We start from the raw sequence: 27,590 nt of genomic DNA, 5'->3' as shown, positions 1-27,590 counted from the left end.
TGTAAAGCTGCTTTGAAACTCTGTATTATATAAAGTTCTATATAAATAAAAGTGACTTGACTGGGTAAAAAAAAAAAAACCTGTTGACTTTACATATATTTAGTACAATGAAAAAAAGTGAGTTATTCTTAGGAGACACTATATTTTGTGAATTTTATCAAACAGTAAATGAGTCTTAAGGGAAATATATTGCTTTATATTTTTGCAAGGGTTTTATCATATTTGGGGGTCCTTGCTCTTAAATGAAAGAACAATCAAATAAACTTTAACAGGAGAGCTCAAAATAGAATAGAGCTTTATTATCATTGTAAACAACGAGATTACAAAAAGTCACTATGCTCAGCAAACAACAAATATTAGAAAACAAAAACTACACATGGGTTAACATAAAATGAAATTAAATAAGAAAAAAAAATGAGAAGAAAAAGAGTAGCCTAGCAATACAATGATGAGCTTAACTGTGGACTTTGATCATTAAACTCTGAGGTATGATGGATTATTATGGGTATCAGAAGTGTGTTCTGATGAATATCTGATGATCAGTGTAGTTTCGGCAACACCTAGTGTTCAGACACAGAAAGCACACTTTCGTGGCAGACTAATTGACTGTTCAGTAGCAGTCTATGGAAGCCACGGAATGAAAGAACAAATGAAGGTAATTATGAGTTTTATCTCACAATTCTGACCTCCCCCCTCGCAATTCCGAGTTTATATATCAATATAAATAGAATGGCAAGATTTAAACTCAACATTATGCCCTTTTCCCCTCAGAATGGCGAGTTCTGGTCTATAAGGTTGCCTTCACGCGCTATTCGAAATGTCCTACTTCCCACTTCTGAAGAAGAGATTACGAGCTCATCGCATTCAAATTTTGACTTTGAGAGGGCGTTCATGTGCTATTTTTTATAACTAGGAAACGAGGTTGGGAATCTCCCAAATGAAACGTCCCACTTCAGACCGTCGTTCACATGTTGACCACATGATGTCGCCACGACACAACGAGAGCATCGTGTTTTTGTGTAAAATATGGCAAAACAGAATAAAAACAACATAAAATCGGTTTGAAAGCAACGATGAAAAGCAAAAAGTAAGGAATTATTACATAAACTTTGTTTTTACGTTTATGCTCTTGAAGGCAGTTAGCCGACATCTTAGAAGTGACGCCATCGATAGACCCCGAGTTCACAGGTCGAATGTCCGACTTTGAGTGTGTCCGCAGCATAACACAAATATTTCATAATCTACATCCCTCTCTCTTCTTACAGTTTTCCCATATTTAAAAAAATATATATATAATGAAGACTACCAAAAAACTGACAAAGACAAGATTTACTTTAAAAGTTTTATGAAAATACCAATGTGAGGAAAATTGAGATACAAAATTTTATCAATGGTAATATTACAAAAAGTATAAAAAAAGAAAGTGCACAAAAACTTCTTTACAGCATTAATTGTACAGACAGCTTTGAATAAATAGCATAAGTTAAAAATGACAAATGAACGTAATGAAATGATCAGCTAAATCTCTGGTAAGGCACATTGACTGAGAATGTGCCACATTAATAGTCAAAAAAACATTTTTCCCTGAAATTTATCGACATCTTGTATTCGCTCTCGTGCATTTTGAGAACGAGAGCATCAAGTCAACACTAAAGTTGACTCAAAGTATTGCTGGTGAATAAAAATAAACATTCATTCAAATAATAACCTAACCAAATTCATAAACTCCACAATCTTGCTCAAAGTTCAGAGCCAAAGCAATTTCCCCCTGCCCAAAAAAAGGCTTTTCTGTCACATCGACAACATTTTGATTAATCCAAACTGTAACAATAAAAACAAAACAAAAACAAAGGCTGCAGTCAATATATCAAGGCTGAAAGACTGTACAATTTCATCTTCGATTACCTTTAGTGTACAATATTGAGACATGGAAAACGTGGTTAAAAACACAGTGTAAAGCCAGTCGGAAATTCATCAATCAGTTATATCTCTTACTTTCTGTATTATAACACTCTCATACAATAACATAACATAAAAAAAAAAACAAAAAAAACACCAACAACAGTCATAAAACGGATCATGCCTACAAATACATTATGCATGCTTTCATATGCCATTGTGTAAATGATAACCGTTTAAATACTCTGAGATAATGCGTTTTAGCATCTTGGTTTTAAAGATTTACAAACCCGTAACCGTATTTTAAATATTGAGAAACATCTTTATGCCAAACCAGAAATAAATGAGATTTTACAAGCATGTGTCCAAAATTCACATTGTGAATATTGTGCCCAAAGAAACCTTGTCAGTAAATGCATGTGTGTGTGATTTAACAGAGCACAGTTCACAGCTCGAGTCAGAGCAGACTGCAAGGTAAAATATTGTATTTGCTTAAGTTAAAAGTACACCCATCTCATTAATGCCTTGGCTGTAATGTTATATATAGCACTTTACATTATTCATCTTCAACCCGTGAAACTAAATGCCAAATAGAAGTCTTTTGGTGCACTGGAATGGAAAATAAGATTATATTTACAAAACACTGGTAACTCCCAAAAAAAATTTACAGTAATAAAAAAAATGGATTACATTAAATTTCCTAACTCAGACCTATAAATATGTCCTAATGCCCAATTTTTTCTCCTTTTACGGTTATATATAAAACATAAAAAAAAGGTACAAAAATTGCATTTTACAAAATAGGCATAAAAAAATAATAATACAAAAGCAATGGGAAAACTCAACTCATACACAGTTATCTAACAAAGGGAAGATATCAGAGTCTACCACTGGAGACAAAGCTATGAGGGCCTCAAGGAGGGTGTGATGGGTGGATCACCAGGCCTCCTTCATGACCTCTGGGAGAGGGGAAGGAAGTGTTTGGGAGAGCTGAGAGTCCGAGGAGGATGCCAGAGCGGGACGCTTCTTGTTACAGCAGGGCTTGAAGAGACGAGGATCGATGATCACCTCACCGAAACGGCCCTTGTAGACAATCCCACAGCACACCTTCTGCCTGAAACGTATCGATGGTGTTATTCCTCTGCTCAACCACTAGGATGTCAACACGCATTGGTAAACAGAAGGAGAAGAAGAATACCTCTTCCAGTAGGACAGGTCGAGAAAGGAGAACCCAGACGGGGTTGGACGTCTCTGTTTGGTCTCGATGTCTGAGCCGTCATCTGATTGGTTACTGTGGCTGGGAGACTGAGACGGAGACATACTGGATGTGGTGCTGTGGGCATCTGAATCTGTCAAGACATGACGGTAAACATATCAACATGCCATCTGCAAAAACACAAGCTCACTGGAAAACACAACCATTTTAGGTGGCGATTTTGGATTAGTTTGTGCGATGTGAATGGTAGGAGAACAGTGTGTAACACCAGGCCGTTTGTTATTATACAGAATGTGCATAAGATGATTGTTTATATTATTCTATAAATTATTACTTGCTTTTGACACTTTTAATAATATTTTGAACCGAATATTATTGCCTCATTGTTATTATACAAGTATTTTAAGTCATTTTAAAGGCTTAGGTCTTCGTTTAGGTCTATTTTATTACCACACAAAAAGTATCTGACTACTCGATTAATTAAATGATTACTAGACAGCCCGATATCACAGAATAATCTCATGTGACATTTCGTATTTTCCAAGTGTTCTGGTTTTATTTGATAGGGTTTGGTACCAAACAACCAAAATTGTATGTATTTAAAGGGATACTCCACTTTTTTTTTTGGAAATAGGCTCATTTTAGAACTCCCCCAGAGTTAAACTGTTGAGTTTTACCGTTTTTGAATCCATTCAGCCGATCTCCGGTTCTGGCGGTACCACTTTTAGCATAGCTTAGCATACATCATTGAAGTGGACAAGACCATTAGCATTTCTAAAAAAAAAATGACCAAAGAGTTTCGATATTTTTCCTATTGACTCTTATGTAGTTACATCGTGCACTAAGACCGACGGAAAATGTAAAGTTGCGATTTTCTAGGCTGATGTGGCTAGGAACTATACTCTCATTCCTGCGTAATAATCAAGAAACTTTACTGCCGTACCATGAGAGCAGCAGGCGTAATGATATGACGCAGCGCCTGAAAATAGGCCACCTTCCGTCAACACAACGGAACTATTTTCAGGCGCTGCGTCATATCATTACTCCACTGGTCTTGGTCTGGTCTTGTCCACTTCAATGATGTATGCTAAGCTATGCTAAAAGTGGTACCGCCAGAACCGGAGATCGGCTGAATGGATTCAAAAACGGTAAAACAGTTTAACTCTGGGGGAGTTGTAAAATGAGCCTATTTCCAAAAAAAGTGGAGTATCCCTTTCATGAAAATCCTGAGCTTGGCCGTTGGTCTTCTGTGCTCGACTGTCTCGCCGCAGTTCACTCCGAAAAAGCACACAAGTTGAATCAAGATGAATAAACACGCGACATGAAATGCAAATCCAAAAAAAAGCATCGTGTAATATCTCAACTCCGTTTGTCAGATGACCGTTGACCGACGTGAACGCGATCACTTCTTAGATTCACCTCAGAAAAGAAGGTTCGTGGATCGCATTTCATGACGCGTTTTTATTCATCTTGATTTCTCATAACTTGTGTTTTTTTCTGGGGCGAACTGTGAACTGCGGCGCTAATCGCGATTCAAGAACGCGCGGTCAAGCACAGAAGCCCAACGGCCAAGCTCAGGATATCCGTTAAATAATACGTAAAATTTCGGTTTGTTTTTCACCAAACCCTACTGTACACCCCAAAAAACGCGTCACATAGGATCATTACTGCATTTTTTTTAAAAGCTTGATGCTGGTTGCTATTCAATGTCATTATATGGACGAGTGCAAGAGTTATGGGGTTTTTTCTCTTCTTTTTATTCTCCTTTTGTGGTCCATAAAAGAAAAAAGGGCATATTGCATTAGAACAACACCAGGGTGGGTAAATGATGACTTCATTTTAATTTTAGTGTGAATTATCCCTTAAAAAAAAATGTTTTCGACAGTCCACCAATAAACATACCTGTCACTGGGGCATAAGCAAATTGCACTTAAAACGTACAAATTAAATCATACGGATTAGCCACCAATTCGCCAAATTATTGATATATGAACAGTCATGAGATTAGATTTTTTTTTTTTTTTTAAGTGCAACTCACTTTGTCTTTTGAACTTATGAAGCTTCTTCAGTTTACTTTTCTTCTTTCCATCACTATTTTTGACTTTCTTGGGTTTGGTCAGCTTGAATCCAGGTCCTGCTCTGGCATCAACCACCTTGCGAGGGAAACAAGATTATTCTCAAAATGTCTTGAATGAAAATGGATGATTCCAGTGAAAACAAGAAAACGGTCCCTTACATGATTCCAGTTCTTCTTTGATCCATGCGGTAATTTCTTCCAGCGTTTGACCAGCAGCACACAAGCGTTGCAGATGTCTCCAACCCGATCCTCTGCCAGACTATGAAAAATATCGCAATATGAATGACAGAAAATGTATTTAAGGACAGAACTCATTTTTATAACATCAAGAATTGTCTTACATATGATCAAAAAACAAATGCTAATGGAATTCCTCTTTTTGGAAACAATCCCAGTGGGATCACATAAGCTGGAAAAAATTAAAACTCATCTAGTATGATATTATTTAATTCCAATAGATTAGGATCAAAAATTGTGATTGTGATTTTTTGGGGGGATACAAGCAGAGTCATGGATAAACACTTACCCGAAGCAGAGTCTGAAGTTTTCCTCATATCTGCTGCTGTCAGTGAACCGAGAACTTGATGACTTGGTTTTGCAAATACAACAACCCTCGTTACTGCGGTAAATCTTGGATTTATGGAAGCCGAACATCTTTACGGGCTCTAGAAATGAATGGAGAGCGTCATTAAAACAAAAGGTCTCCTGCTCGTTTTGCGCGGGGGATTGAAGGGGGCGGGGGAACAAATATATCTCTTGAACTTGACAATTTAATTTTTCATCGCGTTGTGCACTAGAAGTTACGAAGAAAAAATGCAGAATCACAAGCGTGCGTCTGGGATTAAAAACCCGTGTTTGCTCTGAACCCGTCTCGTCTGCAGCAATGACCTACTTTTGATGTTTGACAAAAGCCTTTCGCTCCAGCCACCCTTTAATACACGATCATTGACTCGCACGAGAAAAACAAACAACATGTGTGCACTGGGATTTGATTATTTGGAAAAATCCTAGAAAGAACAATAATGGGATTTTAAACTAACTGGGAACCCAGGAATCCTCGAAGAATCAAGTCATGTCCTACTGGATAAATCAGTTCCTATTTTGTCCTTTTCTGGTAGTATTTGATTCTTGTTGGATTATCATTATTTGGAGAGACTAAACGCCAACTTAAATGGGAAGAATTCCTTTGGGAATTTTGACAAGGCGAAACGGGTGAAATAGGCGGAGTTGTAAAATCGAAAGTACCATTAAATGGGCTCCTGTTCACGGGGTTTTAGACAAAACACCAGGAATAAAAACACTGGGCTACTTAAAAACACCTCTTAAACGATATAAGCTAACGTTATTCATAATATAATGAACATAAACGCACTTGATACATCAACACAAACGCTGGAAAAACAGCACCAAACATGACATTACTCATTCACAAAGACTCCACACATTACAAAATATTTATTTAGATGAATTGTAACATACAGTATGCTCGGATTTATGTTTTTTTATTAGTTCGTTCGCGCCATATTTGCATACATTGAAACCAAAAGAAAGCTACACGGACATGTGTCGTAAATTAACATTCACGTGCGCTTTTAAATCGCTTAGGAAACTGTTTCTAAAAAGCATACGGAGGATATTACCGTTAAAATACGGTTTGAATACGATAGCTATTGTAAACTTGCCCAAACAGTGAGCGAGCGCCAAACGCGCGTCCCATTAACAATAACAGCTAGCCCGTTAGCACGCGACCATGCCACGCTCCACATCCACGCGCGCCAAGCCCCATTGTTGATGTAAATAACCGCGCTGTAAGCGCACTAACATTACACACACAACATGTTACGCACTCCAATACTGACAGTACAACCAGTTAAAAACGAGATGCTACATTCGTATAGTTAGTTCGCAACAATAACAAAGGACTTACCGTCAGAAACTTTGAATTCCGTCCGTTTTACTCGTCTGTACTGCGCATGCCTTACTACGACCACACACAGAAACACAAATGAATGGTGGGGGCGGGGCCTGCGTACAAACATTGAGTAAAGGGGTTTGTCGGAGGAAGACCATATAAGGAGCTTAGACGCCAAGTTTAAACATCCATTCAACCAATCACTGCGCTCGAGCTTGGCATTTAAGAATGTTTCATCCGGGGAAGTACACAAACGTTCCGCACGTAACGCATTGTTCTTGTTGTGACTTGAATGTGTGTGAATGGACGACTCGTTTCCCGCTATGTTGTAGCCATAGACTGGGTTGTAGCTCGAATGCTTGGAATACGAGACTGTCTGTATATTATATTATATTATTATATTATATAACACGCTGAAATGTAATGTTCCCGATAAAGTGATTTTATTATGTCTTGTCTTTCACTCAGTGAAACGCAGTTTGCATTAAGTCCTAAAGACCGACCAGCATTATAAAACAGCAGTAGCCTTTTTTTTTAACGATATTAGTCTTAAAATGGGTACATAACTTGTCCATGCACGTTTTCCTGACAACTCATTAAAAGTTTATTTTAAAAATACAATTTCATATCGTTAAAGTTGAAGTTCGTGAACCTCTTTTTTAAAAACGTGCTTAGAAAGAAAGTATTAAGTATAAAGTTCAGCAATGAGAGATTTTTTTTTAGTTTTTCTCATTTTTAATCACCCCTTTAATACTACAAAATATTCCACTTAGTCTATTTATTAATATGGCTATTAAACAATAAAAGTCTAATACAAATGCTGCTCATAGGACATGGAAATATTTAATTTAAAAAAAAACTAACTGATTGTACTGCAAAGATATAATCAAAACAGATTTTGCTCTTGATGAAAGTCAAAAACTTGCATCATTAAAAAAAAAGCAGAAGCATCATTCATAACCATATTGAATTGTCACCTTTAATACATTTTATACACTGTACACAATTGTTCAATATTTAACACTACATTACACTGCTTTGTCTATAAATGTATCGAGATAAAACACAAGAAAGAAAGAAAAACTCCCAGAATGATCATGCCAGCTGTGTTTGAACAGGAACCAGAACATTCATCATGAAATTGGCACATGAATATCAATCAGCCTTTGATGTGCTTCTCCAAGGTATATCCTACGAATGATGCTACACTCTAAAAACAGGCGAATATTTGTAATCAGTATTCAATAACAAACTGTTGGAGCTGTAAATATTGCATAGCAGAAACAGAGGGGCTGCTGGGGTTTAACTAGGGACACAAACACAGCAGCTGTGCCAGTTTAATTCTACTTTAAATATGGCATTAGAGTCGCCCACAGTCGAGACCTGAGGGCTAAAGAGTGTTACGCTGCTTTGAAAGGATACATCGGTTGCTGCAACTGCTTATTAGGTGAAACGCTAATGTTATCCTTTCTACGTTGATTGTTCTTAGTTTTTACAGTCTCTCTCATAAAATATGTTTGGACATCACTTTCAGAAGTCGTATCTATGATTTTAGGGGATCATAATAAGCTTAAGAAGACAGTTCACCCTTTTCCTGCGTGGAACACAAAAGGAGATATTTATATGAAAGTTCAAGCTGCTCTTTTCCCATTTAATGAACTGTGGACACTGTGGTCATCATTCACTTTCATTGTATGGGCAAGAGAGAAAGAGGGTTAGGAATGAGTAAATGGTGACTGACTCAAGTCTCTTCTGCTCACAAAGACTGCCTTTATTTGATCAAAAATACAGTAAAAACAATAATATTGTGAAATATTATTACAATGTAAGATAACTGTTTTCTATCTCTATAGTTAAAATATATATATATATATATATATGTATTCCTGTGATCAAAGCTGAATTTTCAGCATCATTACTCCAGCTATTTAGTGTCACATGATCCTTCAGAAATCTGGAGTAATGATGCTGAAAATTAAAAATTTTGCATCACAGGAATAAATTACATTTTTATTAAAATAGAAAACAGTTCTTTAAAATTGTAATAATGTTTCACAATTGTGAGCTGAAGAGACATCTTTAAAAAAACAAAAAAACATAATTTCCAAACTTTGACCGGTAGTGTAATTTATGGGGTGAACTATCTCTTTAAACTGATTTGCATTTGAAATCACAAAAGCCTCTGGCATTGTTTAAAAAAAAAAAAAAAAAAAGAAGAGCCTTTTCCATTTTTCTTATCTTTTCTTTCTTTCTTTTTTTTAAGTAAAATATGAATTCCCCACAAGTTGTACTTATAAAGCATACTTCTACATCATTTGCTTCAAACTCTGCATGGTGACAGTATGGATTCGATTAGAGCACAGAGCAAGCAACCTGACACGTATCAAAATAACACTGTTCTTCTCTGAAAATATAATAACAGTTTTTCTTACATGTTTCCCTTTTAAATATAGCCATTGTCAGCAGTCCACAACAACAACGAAAAATATTGAGCTTTCAATAAAACGGTATAGCACAGGTGGGAGTTTTCACCTTTCCAGAAACGTATGGATCAAAATAGAGGACGTATTTGAATGTCAGTTGATACAAATTATGACACGTTTGAAAAGACTCATTGCACTTAATATATGGCAAACATGACAGTAGCTTTAACGTAAGCCAGGTTAAGTCCTTTTGTTCAAGTCTCTCCATGTAAAAAAAAAAAAAAGTTAGTCCATGGTCCCGCTGATCTGTGTGTTAGTTCTTTATAGAGACGGCGTTAGATCCCGATGCCTTTGACGAGAGACGCCTCCAGAGTGATATTGAATTCCTGCAGAGTCTGTAGCACTCGAATCAGAGAGTTCACCAGAGAATGGTCCTTTAAGAGCGCCATGTCCTCGTACATCTGTGCTGTGATTGGACACTCGGCGAGGAGCGCGATCCAGTGGTGCAGCAGGTGATCTCTGCAAGCAGAAAGACAACAGGAGTCAGCAGATGTGACTGATCCATGTGACAAAAGAGCATGTCAATTCAAACGAGGGCACATTTAATATGCCTTTTTCTGATTTTACCTTTCCTTTAGTGTGTAATATACAGTTGCTGTTTGTTCATGTAAATATTCTGCAAAGTTACAAAGTCGAAGGGTGTCGATCTCTCCACCAGAGAACAGCAAGTCCCAGCAAACACAACGTTCCCCTTGTATAACGTCATGAATAACGTTACTATTTGGTTTCCGTTTGGTTATTTTTTCAGAACCAAAGAACATTATAGGATTGTTCTTTTTAGGTTTTATTTTTTGCAACCATAAAATAATGTTCCCAAAATGTTGCAGGGTGGTTATTTTTAAATAACCTAAAAATACCTTACGTTCCAAAACGGTTATTTTGTTTAATGCTGTATGATACTGATTATAGACGTCCATAATACGGCTTATACTATAATGGGTAGTGTGGTGGGGTTATGATATTGGAGTAAAGAGGTTAGGTAAACGTTAGAATAACGTTAAAATAACATTGGGGGGGGACGTTAACGTAACGTTAGAATAACGTTCTACAAACCAAAAACTAACGTTCTATTTCCGTTAAGAAAAATGTCCAAAAACAAACCTTAAAAACGAACATTCTGGGAAGCAAAAATTGTTAGCTGTAGTCCTTCCATTATTTTTGTAACTTCACTACTGGGCCGTAACCACCTCAGACATTAAGGAGGACAAGTCCCACCCTAGGATGGGCTATATACCAGTAGACACGATAAACCGGTAGAAATGCGTCAACCTGTAGAAATTTCAGAGAGAAATTTCTATCGCGGTTATGCTCAAGTGACTATGCCGTGCTGTCCCGTCATTGTTTAATGCGTTTTTAAGCCTCGTTCAAGCACAATAAGCAGTGAAGGAAAACTCATTTCTGTATATGGCGCACTAAGAGATGTTTTCTGAGCGCACACATAAAGCCACTGCTCATACAGCGCGTGAGAACTGAAATGAGTTCTTTTTGGGCTTGAACGGTCAAATACACACAATGTGTCAAAATGCCTGTCATCAACAGCTGAGAAAGAAAACGTATCAGTATATTAGATTCGTGCATTTGGTCTTAAAGTGACAGCAGCCTAATAAACCAGCTGCCGTCTGTGTCATTAATGTTAATCAAACAATCTCTCACTGCTCTTGACTGAATCACTTTTGTAACTTGGAATAAATTAATATTTAATTTACACAATGAAGAGTATGCAGTGTTTTTTGTACATTTGACTACTTTATACAATTAATGTAGTCTTTCTTATTTCTAGTGTTTGACGTTTTCAGGTAGGTCTATTTCATTTGTGTCTATTGTAGTTTTTTGTCCTATTGCTTGTAATTAGACAGGAACTAAAACAGAGTGTTTCAGGCAGAGGGTGAAAGAGGTGCTGCAGAAATGTATGGAAAAATTAGTGTTTCTTTTTCTTTAAATCATGTAAATATTTTGTAGCAGATACCAAAATTAGTTACGAACTTGTAAAGGAGCATTAAATGGGCACTTTAAAATTCAGAAATACTCAAAAACAGTAAAAAAAATCTACTCAAATAATGACCAACCTGGCCCCGAGACACACGAGCATCTGAAACTTCCCATCTTTGCCGATGTTTCTGGGTGTGCTGTTGATGGCGCGCATGAAATGGCAGAAATGACGGACTCTCATCAGCCAGTTCTCGTCCTGGGTCATCTGACTCTGCTCCGCACTCTCAAAGTAAACCTGTGATTTTTCTGTGGCAATACAGAATATGAAACAGAAGGATTTAGGATCATTTGCAACATTTTGAGGTCTCCTTCATGTTCCCAATAGGATTTAGGTTATAACAAACTCCTAGTCTCAGCTGCAAACTACAGACCGCCAAGATGCACAGTAAAAATAGTAATATTTTGAAATATTATTACAATTTAAAATAGCCGTTTTCCATTTGAATAAATGTGAAAGTGTAATTTATTCCTGTGATTCAAAGCTGAAGTTTCAGCATCATTACCCCAGTCTTCAGTGTCACATGATCCTTCAGAAATCATTATAATATGTGGATTTATGCTCAAGATACATTTATTATTATAATCATCAATGTTGAAAACAGCTGTGCTGCTTAACATTTTTGTGGACAAAAAGACAAAAGCAATTTTTTTTAGGATTCGTTAATGAATAGAAAAGTTCACAAGAACAGCATTTATTTGAAAATATTTTTTTGTAATACTATTAATGTCTGTACTAGCTATGTTTCCATCCACACGTTTTTATCCGCATTAAGTGATATCGAATGAAAAATGCCTTATGGAAACAGTACAATTCGATTGATTGCGATAAACGCGGATGGAAACGTTATTATGGCGCGATCCATTTTGCCTAGTAAAACTTTGTTCGCAAATGTTGGCTTGAATGTTGTGAAATTCGGTGAGAAAATGAATGGAAACACCTTAACACGTCTCAAATCAATTCGATATACCAATTTGATCGCAAAACAGCATGTGCCGTCATTACGCACAGGTTTGTATCCGCTTTAAAGACGTTGGATGGAAACACACTTTCACCAGCTTTATTCGCATGAGGTTTTTTACCGAACTTCTGATAATTCGATTGACAAGTGGATGGAAACATGGCTTCTGTCAGATTTGATCAATATGATGCATTTTTGCTGAATAGAAGTATTAATTCATGAAAAAAAACCCTTGACAGTAGTGAATAAAATGGCACATAAACAAAACAAACTGTGATTGATCCCTTTACATGTCAGTCAAGCTGCTCTTCCTGTCTAAGTGGGCGGCTCTTGAACAAAATATGCAGTATAAATATACAATATGAATAACACCTAATCATGTCTGATAAGACAAAAACTCCAAGTATGAGAAATTAATAATAACTAATAATAAAAAAGTATTTTATGGAATGTAACAGTATTTATTACCAAGGAAGTCCCAAATGAAGACGTTCTTGAAAAGGCGCGGTGACTTGAATCCATGCTGGAACACCTGCTCTAAAGCCCAAACTAAACCATACTCTCCACACAAAAGCAACGTGAGGCTTCCTCTCTACAAGAGAAGAAAGATCATCAATATGTGCTGATTTCATCCACATTTCTCCTTTCCACTGTTTGTTTGTCTTTACCTCTTTTTCTGGCTTATGGAAGTGTTTGACGATCCCATTAATCGCCTCTCCCACTCCTTCCTGGATCTGGCCGGTGTTTAACTCTAGAGGACACACAATGGGAAACATGCTTGAGACAACAAATATCCTCCAGCAATAAGTGCAGTTATAAAATCTATAAGCTGTGACTTTTGACTTTTATGAAACTTCCAAGTACACACTTGGTTTGCTGTTTGGAGAAATGGTGACAAATCTTCGCATCATCCCGGGGGATTGCTGCATTGGAGGAGTCCGGCACATTCTTTCTTCGTTCTCCGTGTTAGTCACCAATTCGCCCACCAGTATCCTCTCCAAGCTGCCATCATCCACTCCTTTACCCAGCCAACGGCCGCACGGAAACCTACACAACAGACAGTCAGTTGAGGGACTAGTAATGAATAATGTGATTATGGTGCTACTAAAATCTTGGCACTCACTTGTAAGTGTGCCCTGTGATCCCATTGCGGACCATTACGCACTCCACTAGCCACTTCGCATACAGCCCTGAGTTATCATGGCCCATCTGTATGGTGGTCAGCTTCCCCAGGTTCTGGCACTGTGCGAAGTACAAACAGACTTATACAACAAACCTCGACCAAACAGATTACCAAAACAGGAAGTCACCTTGGGGTTTTCAATAGTCAATATCTAGCATGGTGCCCAAAAATACAGCAAAATATATAGTGAAACTTTATCGCTTTTTAATGTATTATTTTTTTATTCTTAGTTTTCTTAATCTTACTTATATAAATGTTCTTTCTATTATCTTGTGTATGCATGTATGTATGTATGCATGTAAGTATGCAAGTATGTATGCATGTATGCAAGTATGTATGTATGTATGCAAGTATGTATGTATGTATGTATGTAAGTATGCAAGTATGTATGCATGTATGCAAGTATGTATGTATGCATGTATGCAAGTATGTATGTATGTATGCATGTAAGTATGAATGTATGTGTGCAAGTATGTATGTATGTATGTATGTATGTATGCATGCATGCATGTAAGTATGAATGTATGTATGTATGTATGTATGTATGCATGTAAGCATGAATGTGTGTATGCAAGTATGTATGTATGTATGTATGTATGTATGCATGTAAGTATGAATGTATGTATGTATGTATGTATGTATGCATGTAAGTATGAATGTATGTATGCAAGTATGTATGTATGTATGTATGTATGCATGTAAGCATGAATGTGTGTATGCAAGTATGTATGTATGTATGTATGTATGCATGTAAATATGAATGTGTGTATGCAAGTATGTATGTATGTATGTATGCTAGGACTGTGAATCTTTGGGTAGGCAGCGAATCGATTCGATTCACGATTCATAGGTTTTCGATTCGATTCAAGAACGATTTTTGCAAATTCAGAAAGATTCGATTCAATGCGATTCACATTAAAATTCGATGCGATTCAATTAATTTGATTCGATTATTAATTTTTTATATGCATTCATAGGATTATTTAAATGCTTCCCCCAATGGGTCTTAGTCAGGGTGTGAATTATAGGCTACAGCTGCCTTCGGGGGTCAGAGAGTGGGAACAAAAAAAACCAACGACATTTTGTCTATTGTTAACGTTAGTTCATGTTAGTTTTTAATGAATCTATTATTATAAAAAAATATTTCCAAAGCCTATAAATTAGCATTTGTAAAAATGTAAACCAAGATTTAAAAAGGCTTTAAAAGTATAGTTAGTTCATCATGCTAACTATTTTGTAGGAATGGATACACAACCTTAAAGTGTTCCTGGTACATTAAACATCCTCCATTGTGAGACTAAAAATACCATGAACTTTCCCAACTAAACCTTAACTAACGTTTCCTCATGGAATAGCTACTCTTTGTTCTCTTTATCCGACTGAACATTTTCCTTGTGATTCTGAAAAAAAACGCGCCGGCTGTCTACTTGTGCTATATTAACGATTATTACGAATGCAACTTTAATGCGCATCTGATTGATGGATAGGCCACGCGCTCTTATTTCAGTGTAATTAATGTTGTAGTTATTTCATCAGTTCGGTTTAACGACATTAAGTTACATTTCATTCATCATTCATGATTAATCGGAAGCATGTGCATTTTAGACACCTATTATGTTTTCTCTTTCCATGTAATAAATGCGCACCCTTGAATAAGTGGGGTTTTACTTTAACTGCTCAGGACGGGTATGACCCATTTCCGTAAAACTTCAGTATCTTATCTTAAAGAAAATAACGGTGACGTTTCCACGCAACGAACGCGTTGTTTCATAGCAGTGACCGCGTAATAATATGGCAGCTTTATCAATGGCTTGCTTTCTCGATAGAGAGCTGTCATCTGCTCACGTGAACACCAATGGCTGTCCTGAGGAGAGCTCAAACATGGACTGCTCAAATCTGCAGATGAGAGCTATATGGGACCGAGCGCGAGCGAAATCCAGTGAAAGATGGTAAGAGTGCAGCGAGTATGTGAGAGCTGTGAGGACGCGAAATGACGCCGCACAACCCCTCATTAATTCGCGCATGTAGTCATTTAATGTTTATATGTTTTTAAGCACTGAATCGATATAGAATCGCAAATTATTCGATTCTTTGCATTTTAAATCGAATATTGACCGAAATAAACGATTCACGATTCGAAATACATGTTTCAAGATCGATGCATATGCATCGTCAGGATTTGTAATCGATGCATCGAGAAAACGAATGAATCGTTACACCCCTAATGCATGCATGTAAGTATGAATGTATGTATGCAACTATGTATGTATCCACATATGTATGTATGTATGTATGTACATATGTATGTATGTATGCATGCATGCATGTGTGTACCCAGAGCTCCTGAAAACCACAACACATTCAAAATGTGTGTTTGCGCACACTTGGCGAATAAAGCAAAAGAACGTAGGTGTGTCACCTCAAACGTAATCTCCAGAGTGTTTTTGGGGACCTGCAGGACCCCAGTCTCAGCTAGCTCCCCTGAGACGCACACCCAGGGGTTGGCCGTAAACATGGAGCCACCTAGTTTCTTACTGGGAATGATGACCACATGGTATGGTATCACTGTAAACAACAACAAGGATGAGGTCAAGAGAAGTTTATTTGATACAAGAATTAATATAATAAATATGCATGGTTTAATTTGGCTAGTGATGCAATATTAAGCAACACCATGAATATTACAGTGATTTAATGCACATTTTATTAGGCCACATTCATTTAACATGTGTGTTGTTAAGACACGAAAATGCCTCAAAAATGTCAATTATTTATATTAATATGAAATGTAGAATTGTAATAATATATATTTTTGTATTAATTAGTATGCAAGATATGCAGCTGCATAAATAGACATTCATAAATCCCATATTAGATCTAGACAGGTGGAGCTGGGGGAGGTGGAGGGCTTCAGGGTTTAAAACCATTAAGCTTTTGCAGTTGAGAGTAACAATTAGGGCTGAGAGTTTACACTGTATATATATATTATAAACTCTATTACTCAGCCCTAATTGTTACTCTCAACTGCAAAAAGCTTAATGATGTACTGTGTCTGCAATTCCAGATTGATGCCTCTTACTAATTGTGGTGAAGACATTGGTAAAGCAGAAGTAGTCCACAGCGTTGAAAGAGAGGAGATGGTAGAGGAACTGCTCCTTTTCATCATCGCAGCGCAAGAAAGCATATCGCTTATAGAGTTTCCTTCAAATAAATACAACCAAACATGGTAAATCATACAGCTTTAAAGGAAACAGAGATAAAAGTCAAGTGCATGTTTAAAGAACCTGAAGAAAACGAGTTCAAATGCATTTCAGGTCAGAAGAGGACACCACAAAGAGTGTGGATGAGCCACTTCAGTTCAAGGACCATTAATAATAAATACATTTAAAAAACCACTTCATTTTTAATGGAGCCTTATTCTTTGCTGTGCTACATCTCTTACATTTGAACTGTCTGATATCCAAGTGTTCGTCGACTCTACACAGTACATCTGATTTATGGTAGTACCTTCTACGCCACTAAAGAACTAGTCGATAGGTCTTACTTAGTGAGCTCATGGTCAGACAGCAGTTGTTTCAGGTGCCGGGACAACAGTTTCTTCTCCATGGAGAGACGCACCCATGCCCTGGCCTTCCCAACATCCGTCTTGATCTCACTGATGTTCTGGATGTGCCTGAAAAATGACAGATAACAGATATCACAAACTGATAACAGGACTTTCAATTCCAATTTCCATTATAATCAATGTAAAGCTGCTTTGAAACAATCTATATTGTTAAAAGCGCTACATAAATAAAGGCGACAAGACTTGACGTTCAAAACCCTATAACACCTGTGGTCTTCCCGGGTCAAAATGACCGGCCTATAAAAAATAGCTTATAAATCACTCATTATACGATATTTTCACCCAATTTTGGATTCAATCTTTTTGTCAACTTGTTCTCTTTCAATTAGGACTGGTTTTGTATTTAATTTTCAAATGGTTTAATTGTAGGAGTGATTTATCCGAGCTTATGTACCTTAGTTTTTGAGTGAAAAAAGCATTATTTTGACCCGGGAAGACGATTTTATTACTCAAAAAATGAGATGCCTACTCTTAGATAAATGAGGCCCACGATTAATCAGATGCAAATGAAAATACAAAACCAGTCCTAATTGAACGAGAACAAGTTGACAAAAAGATTGAATCCAAGATTTGGTGAAAATATGGTATAATGAGTGATTTATAAGCTATTTTTTATAGGCCGGTCATTTTGACCCGGGAAGACCACAAGTGTAGTAACAAGGTAACAAACCCCCCTTAAAAAAAGTACGAAATTTTTCAAAAAACATTTGAGAAGTAGTTATATCCTTTGGGAACAAAGTCACTAAGTTTCAGTCCAATGCGATAACATTAGCTAGTATTTTTGGGAAAAAGAAAATCTTCTCCGGGTCAAAATGACCCGAAGACCACATGAGGGTTAAATACTCTGAGCGAAAGGGTATTTTATTTTTCGAATGGTTTTCAAATTCCAATTGAAATGACTGGATTTTGTCAACAAAAATTCACAGAGTGATGGCTCTATAAGAATCGATTGCTGAGATACCGCCGTGCACAGGTTCACAGCACTGAACCCAATGCATTCTTGCAGTGCGATGGGAATTCGCCAGCGTTTCAGGAGAGAAAATGGGGGCAGGAGAAATGTCTCAGACTCCCTAGAGCATCAGCCAGCCGCTATCACGCATGCCACGTCCAGACACATTGTCTTCCACTCCACCTCTAGTAGTCAACACTGTCTGACCTTCCATTACATAAGTGCATTATAGCGTTCAGTGCTGCCCTCCAGACTCTACAAACCTCACAATTACAGTCTGCTGAAGCCAGATTTTCAAGTAGACCTGCAGGCATAATATTAATGCACTGAACAATGTCATTGCCTTTCTTTTTTTGCTGACATCAGGAAAAAAAGGTACCAGGAAGGTAATACTTTTATGATAAATACTGTGTTGTTAACACCAATTAACCATTTCTGTTGAATGCATTGTCAATAGGAGATGCTGACATGGCTAAAGTCATGCCGAGGCTTTCATGCACTGGCACAGTTCAGCTCAGCAGGGGGTCTGGTGTTAATTAGGCTGGAAATAATGTGGCGACATGAAACGTCTCAGTGCTTTCTTCACGCGAAGTGAGGAATCGCACCCCCCTTCCCCCCTTCCCATCTAAGACCATACACTCTCAGCCTACCTGTACTTTCATAAAAACGACATAAAAAATTCACTTTCAGTTCATAAATTGATTTAAATGTTAAACTGTAAAAAATCAAATGAATAAAAAATACATGTGATCCTTTTTTGACCTTGGGTTTCAGGGTATAGTTTCATATTGTCTGACTATCAATTTGATTCTTGTAAGGAATATTTTTTTTGGAATTACAATTTATTTTTTATACACAAAACAGGTTTGTTCTGATGTACTGACTGACACGCAAATTATCATTTTAAATGACTGATGTAGTGATGTGAGCTCTTTTGACGGACATCCCGTTCCTTTATTTTGTTGCATTGTTGCAGTGACTCGGGACACTATATTATCCTTTCTTTTGTTTTTATTTAACATGCCCGTATTGTGCTCCTTTACAAGTTCATAATTGTATTTTTGATGTTCAAAAAACATATTTTTTTCCATACTGCACTGCACATTGCTGTATATGTCAAACCAAAACCACTCATAACCTAGAGCCAGAACCAAGAACTAAGAGTACATGCAAAGGACTCCGTCACTTCTCTGTGTAGTGTGATTGCTTTGCTCTACTATAATGGTTTAATGCTCACCTCATGTCCTGGATCAAGGAGACTTTGAGAGGCGGCATTGCACAGCTAGCATCCGACTTCCGTCTCTCTGTGTCATGAATGATACCTGAGACACAAAACAGGGAAAATATGCTGAAAAATCAAACATAACAAAAGCTATTCAGCATGTTTTCAATGAAAGCCAACTACCTAAGCACTACACTGGCTTTCTGTTCCAAACCCTAGCGAGCTGCTGACCTGGAAAGCATTTTGGCATCATAGTAAACATTTCCGATGTGGAGGTTGTTCCACCAGCAAAAAAAAAAATATATATATCTAGGGAGCAATGCATATATCCCAGAAAACACTGCACCAAATTCAGTGAACGTAAAATAAAAACACTTATATTGTAGTCAATAATAAAAATGTACTCTGGCGTAAAAGTTCTGGCGCTTGTGTTTTATGCTGTATAAAATGCAGTGTTATTTTATTATTAATGTATATACTATTATAGTATTTATTAATGTTTTTAATTAGCTTTTATTTTTACATTTTCAATTTTCATTTGAAATGTTGTGTAACACCGTGTCCTAAGAATGTTCAAACTGTGAACTCATTATGAACAAACGAATGTAATCTATGACAAAGATTGTTTCAGTATGTATTTTTAATAATATTAAAATGGTGTAATATTTATGAATTTGATTACGTACTTATCCATTTGGTTGCGATTGCAGTGCGCTTGCAGAGACTCCGCCCACACACTCTTCTGATTGGCTGTGATTTTTGATTGATTTGGTTGCGGTTGCAGTGCGCTTGCAGAGAGACTCCGCCCACACACTCTTCTGATTGGCTGTGATTTTTGATCGATTTGGTTGCGGTTGCAGTGCGCTTGCAGAGACTCCGCCCACACAATCTTCTAATTGGCTGCGATTTTTGATTGATTTGGTTGCGAGTGCAGTGCGCTTGCAGAGACTCCGCCCACACACTCTTCTGATTGGCTGTGATTTTTGATTGATTTGGTTGCGGTTGCAGTGCGGTTGCAGAGACTCCGCCCACACACTCTTCTGATTGGCTGTGATTTTTGATTGATTTGGTTGCGGTTGCAGTGCGCTTGCAGAGACTCCGCCCACACACTCTTCTGATTGGCTGAGATTTTTGATTGATTTGGTTGCGAGTGCAGTGCGCTTGCAGAGACTCCACCCACACACTCTTCTGATTGGCTGTGATTTTTTATTGATTTGGTTGCGATTGCAGTGCGCTTGCAGAGACTCCGCCCACACACTCTTCTGATTGGCTGAGATTTTTGATTGATTTGGTTGCGAGTGCAGTGCGCTTGCAGAGACTCCGCCCACACACTCTTCTGATTGGCTGAGATTTTTGATTGATTTGGTTGCGAGTGCAGTGCGCTTGCAGAGAGACTCCGCCCACACACTCTTCTGATTGGCTGTGATTTTTGATTGATTTGGTTGCGAGTGCAGTGCGCTTGCAGAGACTCCACCCACACACTCTTCTGATTGGCTGTGATTTTTTATTGATTTGGTTGCGAGTGCAGTGCGCTTGCAGAGAGACTCCGCCCACACACTCTTCTGATTGGCTGTGATTTTTGATTGATTTGGTTGCGAGTGCAGTGCGCTTGCAGAGACTCCGCCCACACACTCTTCTGATTGGCTGAGATTTTTGATTGATTTGGTTGCGAGTGCAGTGCGCTTGCAGAGAGACTCCGCCCACACACTCTTCTGATTGGCTGTGATTTTTGATTGATTTGGTTGCGAGTGCAGTGCGCTTGCAGAGACTCCACCCACACACTCTTCTGATTGGCTGTGATTTTTTATTGATTTGGTTGCGAGTGCAGTGCGCTTGCAGAGAGACTCCGCCCACACACTCTTCTGATTGGCTGAGAATTTTTATTGATTTTGTCATGTTGTGTCTGGTGTGGACAGACAAATTGCTTATCGCTGGAATCTGGTTAAGACCGTTTGAATTATAACTGTTTATTAATTATAGTTTACTAAGCTTTCTTCCAATATTTAGATTTTATTTCAACGATGTTTAAATTAAATTAAATTAACAAAGGTAGTTAATAGTTTCAGTTTTAAGCCCTGTTCACACCAAGAATGAAAACTATAAAGATAACAACTAAATTAGCATCCAAGCCAACGCACGATAACGTTTTATTGTCTGTCGCTTTAAATGTTTGAGCTCTTTAAAGTCTGATTCTGATTGGCTGTCATTGTTTTTTATTATTGAAAAAAGCGAATAAAGCGATTCCAATGCACAACCTGACACTGCAGAATTATTTTTGCGTTGAGTGTTGTTATAGATCGCCACGGGTTGTCATCTCGTAATTACGTTAATCACGATATGGCATGAATGCAGCATAAGTCAGTTGTTAGCTAAAGCCTAGTTCACACTACATGATTTTAAGCCCGATTTGCAAATCGTTGAGCTCGCCGACAGGTCAGGGTGTTATCGCGTGCAAATCGCGGGGGATTAGCGGGCGATGAACGCTCGCCAATCTTTTAGTATGAAAGAGCCAACAACGCATCAAAGACGCTCGCAGACGCCTCGCAGATATCCAGAGCTGTCGCACGACTCAAGCTCACGTGATGTCATGAGCTACAGCCAATCAGAGCAAGGCATGTTCGCGTATTGTGTTCTTCTTCGCTGGGTATTGGCGCGCGTGCTGTTTCGCGTCATTTCCGGTTCGTTTTATCGTGTGATTTTTCGTGACAAACGTGGTTTGTAGACAAGATAGAATCGTTGGGTGACAGAGTTGTTGTCAACTCGTGTAGTGCGTTACCTCCTGTTGCGGATCAATCACGTTGTGTCGTGTGGTGTGACCAGCTCAACAACTTGAACACTCCTGATTTCAAAGAGAGCAAGTCATGTAGTGTGAACCGCACAGTTCAGCCCGACGTTTTAAAATCATGTAGTGTGAACTAGGCTTAAGCAACATGAGATAAATGTAACATCAAAGTTGGAATCACCATGTTAGCCGAGTTTTTGTGCGGTCCACCTGTGTGTGCGAGTGACCAGCATTTCGAATCAGTCACTTATGAGGTTCAATTTTGGTTCGCATGTTGCTTCAGAAGAAGATGCCTATGTAGTCAGGTTTTAATTTTGTTTGTTTTAATTAAATTGTTTAATAACAGGTTTTAATTTTGTTTGTGTAACTGTATGTTGTTGTATTATCGATGCTGGTAAGCACTTTGGTCAACAGCAGTTGTTTTAAATATGTCATAGAAATAAAATTTGTATTGTATTGTAGTCAGGTAGAGGTATGGAACAGAGTTACAATGTGCAAAAATGATTGTATCACATTCAAAGTATTTTACCAGGAGGGCCAAGGCCTGCTGGAGTAGCGTCTCTCTTCTCTTTACTCTCTTGATAATGTAAGAGGTGCGACCATAAGGCGGATTTTCCCTGAAAAACACACAGAGCAGGACCAGGTCAAGCAATCCAAATACATTATTACTTTCATAACAGTAGTCGTAGAGTTGATGTATGTAGTCTATTTACCTGCTTGACCTGCAGACCGTGGCTCCAGATCCTTTCCAGCAGATCACACAAGCTGGCGATGAGCGTGTTCTCCTCCACGCCAGTGATGCTAACCTCCCCGTGTCCCAGCTCCACCGCTTCCCGTCCCATCTTCTCCACCAGCATGCGCTTCGTCTGAGCCACAGATCAAATGGGTTATAGTTTACATCCTTGAACTATCTGGATCACCCGAGATGAATATCAATACCAGCTTTATTACATCAACATGTAAAGCTGAGTCTATTACCAAACTAGGGCTGCATGATTAATCGCAATGAACCGATTTGGCAAAGGCTGCGATTATTTTATGCGCAGCTTGTCAGTTCAGCGCGGCTGATCATTAGCAAATGCTGCTCCATCTGAACACCAGAGGGCGTCTCACACACACACACACACACGCCAAATATGCCCCGCCGCAGAAGTATGAAAACACACATCATTCCAGGAAATCGCTGTAGCTGAATGAACAGAAGATTGAAACGCTTTGATTAAACATGACTAATAAACACACGACTGCCTTATTCTGTGTAAGAAGCCACATCATCTCACAGAAGGATGCTCAAACTGTCGTTATGAAGTGAGTTTGGAGTAAAAGCATGTAATTCGCCTTTGGCTAAGCCCCGCCCCCTTTAGTTACTGTTGCTACATCCGAAAAACAAACTTCATCTGGGCTCTGGTATCAACATGGCTTATGCTGTGACAGCTCTTCCTGCTGAAATTTGATCAAACTTTTATAAAGCAGCAAATAAAGTGTTCGATAGAAGTAGGCAAAAGGGCTGCAATATACGTTCGAAGGCTATAATCACGACATACAGGTGAAACGCAAGGAACAACAAGGCATCCAAATAGAGGCAAAAGCATACCGGTCACAGTCAAAAAATGACCCACCGCATATCCTACTAATCGAGACGGAGGCTGGGACTAACAATATCAAGGAGCAACACTGTTCATGCAAAGCTGGGTAGGTCTCTATTCACTTCTATAATCGTTATTACAAAGCAAACGGACTACGCGAGTATAGCGTTGTATTTATTAGCAGCGTGTGCTAGACGACACTTGTCAGGATTTGACTTCGGTTTGGGAAGGGAAAAAAACGCACACCCCCCTCCAACCTCTCTGGGAAACGCGTATCTGTGTTACAAATGCCCCAGGCACAACGTTTAGCATATTTTTGATAAAACTACGACGGTAATAATAGCCGGCCGAGACCAAAAATATGAGACGCCTGTGTTAAAGTCAATGGAGCGCTGTGAAAAAGTGTCGGACCTCTGTGGGAGCTCGTTCTTGGCTGCGCTGTGATTGGTCAATCTACATTCTAGGGTGTGGCTTAGCCAAAGGCGAATTAAATGTTGCCTTTTGTTGGACAAGAGGTTCATAAATGCTTCTCATGTTTGGAAAGATGTTTGACTCTTTCAAATGCACGTTATAAGTGACTCAAACTCGCAGTGCTTTCAGATGGAGCAGCGTTTACAGAGCCGTACATCAACGACAAGCTGCGCATTAAAAATAATCGAAAAATTTCATAATCGCAATAAGCCAAATCGATTTAAGTGCGATTTCATGTAAATTGCGATTAATTGTGCAGCCCTATACCAAACCTAGAGGAAGATCAAAACACACACCTTATTTCTGCACTCCTTCAACAGTCCCTCTACAAACTTCCAGTTGGTCTGTGCAATGACTGAAGGCGACAGGTTGGAGAGTTTGGGCTGGCGGAGAGTGGTGCCAAGGTTCCTGGCCTCCTGGATGTATTTCTGCAATGGTAATATCAAAAAAGTTACATGACGCCCAAGAAAAGACTTCCATGTAGTTTGTGGCTTTTGAACTACTTCAAATTTAGAGTTAAACAGCTAAATACCCCAGAGTCCACTGGGCTTAACCCAAGTGTGCTGCACACATCCTGAAAAGTGAAGGCAAAACATTTCGATCGCCCCCTGGTGGCTGGTCACATTATGGGTCATCAACCCCGCCCTCTCCACGTAATCAAATGGAACGCGAGTCAAAATTAAAATATCCAGCACTTTTTTCCAAAGACGGTTTCTGTCATTTTAAGTTGTTCTTATCATCCTGACTCATGTTCATGCATTCATTTTGGTTTTAGTTTTCAAGTTTGGTTTTAGTTAGTTATTTGATGCTACAAAAAGGGGCATAACATTATGATTGACAGCTACTCTGGCTCCAAATGACATCATCGGCGCACAATGTCAGCAGCCATTTCTGGGATATTTTGGCTTTATTTTTCTAGAGTGGAAGGAAGTGGAGACACATCAACCATATTTTATTTTACAGACAATGGGCTGAACGCAATGGTAAGCAAGCACAGGTGGTTTACAATATGCAGAACACCTATAACTAAACATTTAAATCTGAACTTGGTATTGTCTTAAATTAATCGAATCTCATTTAAATAAAATCTTTCTGATTCTCATGAAGAAATTTCCGGGCTATATTTCACCCCCAAATCAAATTATAAAAAAATAAATAAAATAAAAATAAAATGATTAAAAAAAACATACATACATGAATGAAACCTATTTTGGGACCATACTTTTTTTTTATTTTTTTTTATTGTGTCATTTTTTTCATGACAATTAAGGGAATACTCTTCTTCTGTGGGGCACAAAAAGAGAAAATTAGAAGAATATTTGATAAAATTACAATAAATGGCGACCGGCACTGTTAAGTCCACAAAGGATGCAAAAGAACACAATAAAAGTGTCCTAAAATGTGCACCATAACTCGAGTATACATCACTGCAACTGTGTATTATTCAAAATGTTCTCTTTTTGCGTTCCAGGGAAGAAATTCATAAAATCTCATTTGCAGTACAGTAATGAGAAAGGTAGGCTACTGACAACAGGGGAAGAGGGTTTTAATGCTTTTAACTGTCATGAAAAAAAATTGGCAATGCAAAAAAATCTTTATGGGCTTATTAATAGTTTTCATTTTCTATGAAAATGATTATTTCTAATTTCTTTTGTTTGATTTTGGGGCAACATACGACCCGGACATTTTTTCCCTGCAGTAAATTGTAAATGACTTGCACATCTGGGCTGATTTGGGAGAGATTTCATGTGGAATTTAGCAAAGTGGGGAAGTGGGCTCAAGCTTTCAGGACGGGGAGGTCATCGAGGGATGTCAGAGTGGGCACAGATTGGGATTCACAGCCTGATCTCTCATCTATCACATACCACATCCACCTTGACGGACTTTAGACAGGGCCTGAAGGACTGCGAGAACCAGTAGTAGTCCAGAGCCAGCTGAAGCTGAAGCTCAGAAAACAGACACTCCACATGCTGAGAGTGTGTGTGTATGTGCGTGCATATGTGTGTGTTTGTGTATGTGAGTGTGAGTGCATGTTTGAGTATGTGTGTGTGCGTGCGTGTGCATGTGTGTGTGTGCGTGCATGTATTTGTGTGTGTGTGCATGTGTGAGTGTGTTTATGCATGTGTGTGCGTGCGTAAGTGTATGTTTGTGTATGTATGTATGTGTGTATGTGTGTGTGTGCATGCGTATGTGCATGTTTGTATATGTGTATGTGTGTGCAGTGCACGCGTATGTGTATGTTTGTGTGTGTGGGGGGGAGACAGGAGAGAGACGGACAAAGTGTGAAAAAAGAGGGATGAAGAAAAGAGATCCAGGAAGAGAAAGTTAACGAAAAAAACAAACAAACATTAATCATGCTATTAAAGGAACTATAAGATAATGGACAATAAAATAGCAAAACACATAAAGAAAAATAAAGAATGGGAGAAAAACAACAAACTAACTAGTAAAACATGCACAAAACTAATAAGCATGCACACTACCAGTTCAAAATGTAGACACAGATACTCATTCTTTACTATTATTATGAAATGTAGAAAATGGAAATAATTATAAACAATGAAATAACAAATATAGAATTATGGGAATTATGTAGTGATCAAAAATATTGTACTGTATAAAATCGTTAATATTGTACACCAAAAATTTTGCACTTAAAGACTTCAGATGTGTGCTGAATATTTCATTATTTGCTTCATCCAATCCATATATACAACATTTTTTAGTTTATATATATATATACAGTATATAGATAAGTATATATAAACACTCACTCACTCACTCACCTGTCTCACTCACACACACACACACACACACTCATTCAATCACTCACTCACTCACTCACTCACTCACTCACTCACTCACTCACTCACTCACACACTCACTCAATCACTCACTCACACACTCACTCACTCAGTCAATCACTCAGTCAATCACTCACACACTCACTCAGTCAATCACTCACACACTCACTCAGTCAATCACTCACACACTCACTCAGTCAATCACTCAGTCAATCACTCACACACACGTCTCACCTGTCTCATTCATTCACTCACACACTCACTCACTCACCTGTCTCACTCACTCACACACACTCACTCACTCACTCACTCAGTCATTCACTCACACACTCACTTACTCACACACTCACCTGTCTCACTCACTCACTCACTCACTCACACACACTCAGTCATTCACTCACTCACCTGTCTCACTCACCTGTCTCACTCACCT

General features: G+C 38.2%; 2 protein-coding genes across 4 annotated transcripts in view; both read right to left on the bottom strand.

Moving 5' to 3' along the window:
- Positions 1-1,328: 1,328 nt before the first annotated feature.
- sinhcafl (SIN3-HDAC complex associated factor, like) lies at positions 1,329-7,226 on the bottom strand. Its single transcript, XM_056265771.1, has 6 exons — positions 7,120-7,226; positions 5,719-5,857; positions 5,352-5,451; positions 5,154-5,268; positions 3,098-3,248; positions 1,329-3,013 (listed from the first exon to the last, which is right to left on the bottom strand). The coding sequence occupies exons 2-6, from the start codon at positions 5,844-5,846 to the stop codon at positions 2,836-2,838; spliced, it is 672 nt and encodes a 223-aa protein (XP_056121746.1). The 5' UTR covers positions 5,847-5,857; positions 7,120-7,226; the 3' UTR covers positions 1,329-2,835.
- A 2,309-nt stretch (positions 7,227-9,535) lies between these two features.
- dennd5a (DENN/MADD domain containing 5A) overlaps positions 9,536-27,590 on the bottom strand; it is a 74,827-nt gene continuing 56,772 nt past the window's right edge. For 2 of the 3 annotated variants that reach the window (XM_056265773.1, XM_056265774.1), the window contains 13 exons: positions 24,650-24,781; positions 23,010-23,162; positions 22,826-22,913; positions 19,530-19,614; positions 17,263-17,391; positions 16,798-16,919; positions 16,138-16,283; positions 13,659-13,777; positions 13,404-13,582; positions 13,204-13,286; positions 13,004-13,127; positions 11,654-11,822; positions 9,536-10,046 (listed from right to left, as the gene is read on the bottom strand). In XM_056265773.1, coding sequence (XP_056121748.1) covers positions 9,863-10,046; positions 11,654-11,822; positions 13,004-13,127; positions 13,204-13,286; positions 13,404-13,582; positions 13,659-13,777; positions 16,138-16,283; positions 16,798-16,919; positions 17,263-17,391; positions 19,530-19,614; positions 22,826-22,913; positions 23,010-23,162; positions 24,650-24,781 — 1,713 coding nt within the window. In that variant the 3' untranslated portion in view covers positions 9,536-9,862. Of the gene's footprint in view, positions 10,047-11,653; positions 11,823-13,003; positions 13,128-13,203; positions 13,287-13,403; positions 13,583-13,658; positions 13,778-16,137; positions 16,284-16,797; positions 16,920-17,262; positions 17,392-19,529; positions 19,615-22,825; positions 22,914-23,009; positions 23,163-24,649; positions 24,782-26,218; positions 26,324-27,590 lie in introns of all 3 variants that reach the window. The other variant, XM_056265775.1, reaches the window with a different exon arrangement.

This window comes from Rhinichthys klamathensis, unplaced genomic scaffold, assembly GCF_029890125.1.
Source record: "Rhinichthys klamathensis goyatoka isolate OS25496 unplaced genomic scaffold, OSU_Roscu_1.1 h1tg000240l_1, whole genome shotgun sequence".
NCBI lineage: Eukaryota > Metazoa > Chordata > Actinopteri > Cypriniformes > Leuciscidae > Rhinichthys > Rhinichthys klamathensis.
The sequence above is the reverse complement of the archived record's forward strand: the minus strand, read 5'-3'. Positions and strand labels throughout refer to the sequence as shown.